At 43.5% G+C, this 8,063-nt stretch overlaps 1 protein-coding gene across 1 annotated transcript; it reads left to right on the plus strand.

The window, feature by feature from the left end:
• Positions 1-222: 222 nt before the first annotated feature.
• LOC107097420 (dapper homolog 2-like) lies at positions 223-6,537 on the plus strand. The gene is made up of 4 exons (XM_015394559.1): positions 223-573; positions 3,092-3,224; positions 3,347-3,631; positions 3,747-6,537. Exons 1-4 carry the CDS (start codon positions 316-318, stop codon positions 5,600-5,602), a joined length of 2,532 nt encoding a protein of 843 aa, XP_015250045.1. The 5' UTR covers positions 223-315; the 3' UTR covers positions 5,603-6,537.
• The last annotated feature ends 1,526 nt before the right edge of the window (positions 6,538-8,063 follow it).

The following is an 8,063-nucleotide window of genomic DNA, read 5'->3' on the forward strand; positions in this document are numbered from 1 at the left end:
TAAAGAGAAATGATAGCAGACATAAGAAGGGAAATATTAAAACATTTTTTTTTTTCTATTTAGATGGGATACTTTACATAGGTAACCTCTGTTTCAAATTACAAACAGATGTTCCTTGAAAACCGGTTGCCCTGGTAGGAGGAGGGCCCCTCAGTGTGTGGGAGGAGCCCAAACTCTTCTCCGGGCTCCAATTTTATTCCAGCAGGTAGTTTAAAACCCAAACTGGTGGCGAACGGCAGCTGAAAGATAAGAGCTGCTATTATCCTGCAAAGAGGATCTTTTTTTTCCTGAAGCATTTCACCTCCTTTCTGCAGCATGCTGAGCAGGAAGGGCTCCTGCTTGGGGGCGCTGGGCGCACCGGCCGGGCTGGACCGCGGCAGGGTCCGGGAGCGGCTGCAGGCTGCGCTGGCCGGGCTGCAGGAGCTGCGGCTGCTGAGGGACCGACACGGAGACATGGTGAGCTGGGCTCTGCAGCTGGACCGGGAGGAGCCGGTCTCTGCGCCGCACGCTGACCCGGTGGAGGCTGAGGAGCAGCGGCTGGAGGAGACCCTCACCGCCCTGAAGCAACAGCTGGTAGGGAGTTTATTTTAATCTGGAAATATTCAAATCAAGTTTTTTTTTGGGTTAATTATTTTTGTTGGTGTCTTAAAAAAATAAATAAATAAAAAAGAAGTAAAGTAGTTTTTCTTTTTCCCTGAATAGTTTATTTGTCCTTGGAATAACAGTGTCAGCTGATGCTCATGCGCCTTCACTCTGCAATTATTACCAGGAAGACTTTCATGCGCTCAGCTGGGGGTCGGAAGCGGGATAGATGTCATAAATCAAGGTTCATTGCGGCCCCCACAGGGCTTCTTAATTGTTACTGCGTGCACGCGCGCCCTGTGCACGAGGGCAAGCCTCAATCATTAACCACTAAATGCCAGGAAATAAAAACAAATGTGGATTTTTGTGCAGTGAATGAGGGGAGAATCTCATCCCTTGGAGGCCCTCCTGAGTGCTGCAGACAGCTGGCTCTGTTTAGTTTTCCATGACAAGCTTTTTCCATGTAGCTGGTAAAATCATTCAAGGGAAGCGCAGGGATTAATGTGCTATGCTTGACATCTAGGGAAGAACCGGGCAGATGCATCAAAGGATGTGTCATGGAGTGCATGAGCAACATAAGGTTCAAATTATCTCTTGTGTTTGTGCAAGCTGCGCTCCCATCTGCACAATTCACCTAATAATCTGGAGTTTTTAAAAGACTAGAAATAGTGCAAATGGCAGGAAGTAAGTATCAGATGTAGTTTGAAGGTCTGCTGTAACAGTACCTCCCCTGCAGTGCTTAACCCCCCCTTCCAACCAAGCTTTTCCTCTTCTGCTAGTTTACACAATGGCCAGGCCTTCGCCTTTGGGGGGGGGGAATGAGTTACCCACCAGTGCCTCTTCCATGCTCCCCCATGTCCTGCTGGGGTTAATCATCAGCCACAGCGGAGCTGTTTTGGTTTCTTCATTGCAGTACATTAGAGCAGTGGTCCTCACATGTTTTATAACAAGGAACCCCTCAGTAAATACCAAGCTTTCCTAGAAACACGCCAACCTGACTCCATTACAGCAGAACTGCTGGACTGATTGAAGGATGTGAGGTTTTTATGTCTTATTTTTCCTCCAAAATTGAATTATTCAAGTTGGAAAACACTTTATCCTCCTTTAGAGAACCCATTTCTGCAGTTTGAGTCGTCTGATTGGGCTGAAATTAGTTTTTAGAAACCTCACTATCGTCCACCTCTTCTATTTTTTTCCAGCTTTTATTGTCATTACACTGTCACAAGAAAAGAGCGACGAAATGAACTCTCTGCACCTTTAAGGAGCAGTGGGCTGCCATTGTACGGCTCCCGGGGAGCAGTGTGGGGTTAACCTCTGGATTCCAACCTCTATGCCTTAACCGCTAGGCCGCCACTCCCCAAAGCAGGCATTAGCATGAAGGGTCTTGCCTAAGGACCCACAGTGGCAGCTCCTCCCCCCCCAGCCGGCTTCCTGTTTGCAGGACGGGTGACTTACCACTTGAACCGCTGATCTGATCTCATCCGTTGCCATTTTGCTCCTCATTTCTCTCCATTCATACAATTAAACAAGTATTAAAAGTATGCATGTATCATAACATGGTATGTTAGTTTTTTGCTCTTTTTGCTAAGTTTCTTGACGAGTAATAAAGAATTAAAGATGGCATCATGGGGGGTGGGGTAACTTGTTTGGGCCTGTTTGCTCTTATGAAATCTCCTAGATTATGATCGTAGATTCTGACAGAGCCAGAAAAGGTCTTTTTGTTTGTTTTTTTTGCATCTAAAATGAAATTAAAACGTGGTTCCTTGAATAGGCTGAATAACAAACTAACAGAACTAGGGCTGCAACTAACGATCCTTTAGTTAATCGTATAATCTGTTGATTATTTTTTCTATTAATCAATTAATAATCGGATAGAAAAAGATTTCCTTAAAGATGATGTTTTACAGAATTAAACCAGCTGAAACTAAAACTTTTCCACTTTACAATTTTGGTCTAATAACTCCTGGAATTTGGTCGCTCTGTCCTCTAAAGGCATGTTTTAGAGTCTCTATCCTCCAGTTGAAAGTTAATCGAGAAGTAAATTAGTTGACGATTATTTGAATAATCGATTAATAGCGATTAATTGTTTCAGCCCTAAGCAGAGCTACAAAAGTAGAAGGTAAACCATGTTACATCAGAGCTCTCCTCTGGTTCACTGCTGCCAATTACGTCCCACTCATTATATTATATACGGTAATATTTGCAAATGTAAATAATAGATTGTAAATAATTCCCAAAGCGTTTAAAAGCATTAATTAGGTTCTACAATAGTCTAAGAAATACAATTGCAAAATCTTTATATGGTGACAGAGATACAGGTTGTGAATAAGCCACATCATCATCATCTTTCACCCACTCAGGTGTCTTTCATTACTGAGATATTCTGCAGATATTTATATTAAGGATGTTTTGATATATTTTGAATCTCTAGTTTGCCCTCCTCTATGGCAGGGCTGTATATTACGTCACTCTCTCCTTTAAAAGCTTTCTCTCTCTCCATTTTTTCCAGTCTCGTCTACGGAAGCAAGACGTTGGCCTGAAGACTCACCTGCAGCAGCTGGACCAGCAGATCAGTGAGCTACGGTTGGATGTGAGCAAAGCCTCCGCTGATCAACTGGAGACTGACAGCAGGCCCAGCTCAGGTGTGTCCTTCACAGAGTACAATGACGCACACTTAACTACCAATTAGAGATCCTGCTAAGAGTTGCCATTCACATGATCCCACTAAACGCCCATCCTTGGAAATGGTTCCTGCTCTCTCCAGGTTTCTACGAGCTCAGCGATGGTGGATCTTGCTCCCGGTCCAACTCCTGCACTTCTGTGTACAGCGAGTGTCTGTCATCCTCCCAAACGAGCCTCATCCCCCTGAGCCCAACCAGCTGTCACATTAGCCCCCCACCGCAGGCTGATGTTTGCCGTCGGCGCTCCGCTGATGAGAGCCCTGGCCAGCCCAGCCCCGCAAGAGCCACAGGCCTCCATCTTGGCAGCAGCAGGATCCGAGCGAGCGCAGCAGGCACGGATCAGACACGGCCGAGACCGGTGTCAACAGGTAATAACACATTATTTACATTATTTACTCAGTATCTCAACACATATTTTACTGCCTAATAACATAGGCTTCATGAAGGGAGTCAAAAGTTGATGACTGTTTTTGTCTGTATCAGGTGATCTTGAGAGAGTAATGGCTCAAGGATTGGGCTGCTTCAGATCTGCGGAGGCAAAGAAACCCCCGATGTGTCCAAAACAGAAGACCTCCCCCGTGGACCCCAAATTCCAGCGCAATCTGGAGTCCTGTGGTGGGGCTGAAGTCTACCAGTACCCCAGTCCCCTGCATGCCGTGGCTCTCCAGAGCCCAATCTTTTTCCCTGGGGGTGAAGACGGGACAACGGCACTCCTAGAGGGCCAGGGAGCCTCAGCCTTTGGTTTCGACTCTCTCCAAATGGCTTACAAAGACAAAACCATGGGGTACATTGACATGCTGCTCCAGCGCAACTTGAGCAAAGCCCAATTTAATGCAGTTGCAGAAACTGTGGAGACACAGGGTGGCCGTCACAGGAAGCCAGCTGAAAATATGTCATTTGAAGTGGCCTTAAAACATGAGCTTAGTCTGACTCCACCCCAAACCAAAACCAATGATATTGCTGAAAACATTGACCAGATGAAGCACTGCATGAATTACTCCAGCCAAGAGTCTACAGATAGAAAAAGCAACGAGTCACAGAGAGCACCAGAAGTTCACTGCAGGTACTCCTATCGCGCTGCCACAAAGGAGTACAGCTCTGATGAGGTTGCGTACCAAACCCTAAAGAAGAAGGAAAGACAACAAACAGAAAACACAAGTTTACCAAGGAATCAGTCTGATAAAAAGTACGGAGATGCTCCAGAGATGAGGAAGACTCCATGGCAAAGACCAGCTGTTGTTCAGCCTTTAAGCACACAGGACAGTCCAAGCTGTGAGGTCCAGGGAATTCACACGCGCTCACCTGAGTTTGTCCACGCCAAGTTTGTCCCAGCCTCCTCTCAGAAGGTCAAGGTTAGACAAGCAGACCGTAAAACAAAGGCTGTGAAACTTAAACGGAAAAGCTCAGACAAGCCGCGAGTGTTGAGACAACAGCACAGCTTTTCGTCCGGTGAAAGAACCAAGGAAGTCAGTGTGGGTGCCAAGGTGGAGCAGAGGAGGTCGGGAAAAGGAAAAGTCGGCGATAGGGGCAGTACCTGGCAAACCCAGGAGCACAGACAGCGCTCTGGCTCTGACTCCAGTCTCTACAGTCCCGGACTCAAAATCACCCACAAAGTCCACCCTAAACCGCATCCGGCTTCTTCCAAACTCAACAAAAGCCGTAGACCACAGTGCGTGGAGTATGAGCATCCAGTAGAGCAAAGAAAAAGGAGACAGGCCGGCCCCAAATGGCAATCTGATGCGGATATATACCAGGCCCCCTTTGTTCTACCCCAGAGGTCAAAGGATCAGCATGCTCGGGCATTAGAGAACATTCAGATGGTCCGCAGTATCAGTGGCAAGCCAGGTCATTGGATGGGAGCCTCGCACCCTTTCCACTACGCCATGACCTCTAACTCTTTCCTCCAAAGTCTTAACTCCAGGTACCCCCCAGCACCCATGTACATGACCAGTCAGTACCCACCCCGGTGCGAATCTGAATATTCAGCAGAATGCGCCTCATTGTTCCATTCCACCATCGCTGAAAGCAGCGAAGGCGAGATGAGCGACAACACCACCAACCGCTTCGGAGACAGCGAGTCCAGTCAGAGCTCCCAGTCCTGCTCAGAGTCTGACAGCAGCCTGTCCCTGGATGAGGGGGACCCGGAGATTCACGATGAGGAGGAGGGAGGTATGGTTTGGGCTGAGGCCGCGTTGGGGCCCACTGCAGCTGGACAGCCCCTCCGCCAACTCCCACCGCGCCCCGAGCCTTCGGCCTGTCGCATCAAAGCTTCCAGAGCCCTGAAGAAGAAGATCCGGCGATTCCAGCCTGCCTCCCTGAAGGTCATGACCCTAGTGTAGATGAAAGCTACCCTGCGGCAAGAATGAGAACTCCTGGGAAAACCCCTCAGTGCTATGGGAACTGTTTTTAAAAATCAGTTTGACAGATCTAATGAAGGGGGGGGACTCAATCTGGACTGCATTTAGGTGCCGATTGTTTTGTTCAAACACAAAAGTTGAGATTATATGAAAACATGTACAATACTATAATCCCAATGTTAATGTTACAAGACTTATAATGCTTTAATGAAAACGTCTAAACATTGTTCTGTCTTTTAGAACTTTATGATTTGGTTTCTAATTGTTTTCTGTTCTTTCAATTTACTTACATGTTGTAATTATGCTTGAATTATAAGAATAAACTGATATTTAATTAATACTGGGACCGTTTTCTCTGAGACTTACCATCCAACTTTTCCTATTTGATCAGAAAGCTAACAATACGGTCAAAATGTCGTCCTGCTGCTAACGCTAACCAGGTTTTTCTCCATAAACATCACCAAAACTATCCCATCTGGTAAACTCTTTCCCTTTTGGGTTTCTATTTATCTGCCATAGTGGGAGAAATCTCCAGTTAATCCTTGCAAACATCCCACCGAGGTCGACCGCAGATAGCTCTCACGGCCCCCCCTTATCTGGCTTCCTGCCTCAGCTCAGCCGTTTGCTTTAATAAGCTGCAGCTTTAGCAATCAGACCAGACAGTCGTGTTTAATTAGAGGGTGAAACTTATCAGCTTCCCTGATTTCCCTGTGGGTAACCATTTAGAGGGAATAAACTAAGAACACACCCACTCCTTGGCAGTATCACAAACAGACATTTGCCTGGTGACGGTTAAAGCAAGGGCCAGTGAACCAAAAGGCAGTTGATGTGTGTGATACGGGTGATATGGCATTCTTCCTAAAGTGACAGACTACAGGACGCCAACAAACAACAATAGTGCGGAGTAAGACATATTTTTATGGTTTCTGATGTCTCTGAAGCTGGTATCTGATTAGATGCCTATGATTCATTTCTTGATTTAAACAATAAAACTCCTCGTTTTCATTCAGCTGATCCCAGGATACTTTTTTTTTTTCTATTTGCAAAAGCAGGGTGAGTGAGTATGGAGGATAAAAAGTGCCAACATTAAATAAATAAATACAGCATTAAATAAATAATTAAATGTGTCAATAATTAATTAAATGTGGAATTAAATAAATAAATGTGTCGTTCATTAATTAAAACCACGTCACTAATATAAAGGGCCACAATTAAATAAATACAGCGATGAACAATTAATAAAATGTGTAATTCATTAAATTAATAAGGAATTAAAATATATAAATGTGTCATTAATTTAATAAAATACGTCTCCATTTTTAAAAAAAAAATATATATATATAATTATTTCAGTGTGCGTTTAATTTATTATTTTTTTTTTCAAAGTTAGGGGGTGGGGTTAACGCGAATCGAGTCTCTGTAATCGATTAGCTTCGCCTTAATATGCAGGGTGACCAATCAGGTGTTAGGTAATCGCCCCCTAACTTTGATGGGTGAGTTTGACAGATTCTTCTAATGGTTTGGATGCACTGCAACACAGGACCATGAAATAATTAAACGCACACTGAAATAATTATATATATATTTTTTAATAAAATGAAGACGTATTTTATTAAATTAATGACACATTTATTTATTTATTTCCTTATTTATTTAATGAATTACACATTGAATTAATTGTTTGTTTATCGCTGTATTTATTTATTTAATTGTGGCACTTTATTTTAGTGACGTGGTTTTAATTAATGAATGACACATTTATTTATTTAATTCCACATTTAATTAATTATTGACACATTTAATTATTTATTTAATGCTGTATTTATTTATTTATTTAATTTTGGCACTTTTTATCCTCCATAAGTGAGTGAGTGAGTGCCTTGGCTTTACAGTAATGATGCTGAAGTTGGCATTGGATATGAAATTGTTTCCGTAGTAATTTTAAGGGCTGTTTAAGTCCCCTAAGCTGCAGCTGATTAGCACAAATTCAAAATACAGTTTTTCCTCAGTAAATATGCAGCTAATTGGACTATTGAGAGGAAATAAACTCCAGATGTTAGTTAAAACACAGACAAAGCTCACATACAAAGAAATCAATAATAAAGATTTTATAGGCCATCATTTAGGTCTGAGCCAGCCAAGATTAATTTGCACGGAATGGGAGCAGGATTGCTTTCTAAATCCTCAGGGATTATATTTCCTTTTCTTCATGAGTACAATAAGTATCCTGTGTGTAAAAGCTCTTTTATTGAACATGGTTTCAGCGATGGACATCATTTGTTTTGATTTCTTTGTGCGTGTGGAGCACGTGTTCTCAATATCTGGTGTGAATTTCATGGAAATAATTGCCAAGCAAGCATTAACTTGTTCACTATTTTGCCCAAATTGAATAGAAAGCCATAGATGATTTAAAACCAGTTACAGATATACAAAACACCCCACC

This window comes from Cyprinodon variegatus, unplaced genomic scaffold, assembly GCF_000732505.1.
Source record: "Cyprinodon variegatus isolate N-32 unplaced genomic scaffold, C_variegatus-1.0 Scaffold694, whole genome shotgun sequence".
NCBI classification, from domain to species: Eukaryota; Metazoa; Chordata; class Actinopteri; order Cyprinodontiformes; family Cyprinodontidae; genus Cyprinodon; species Cyprinodon variegatus.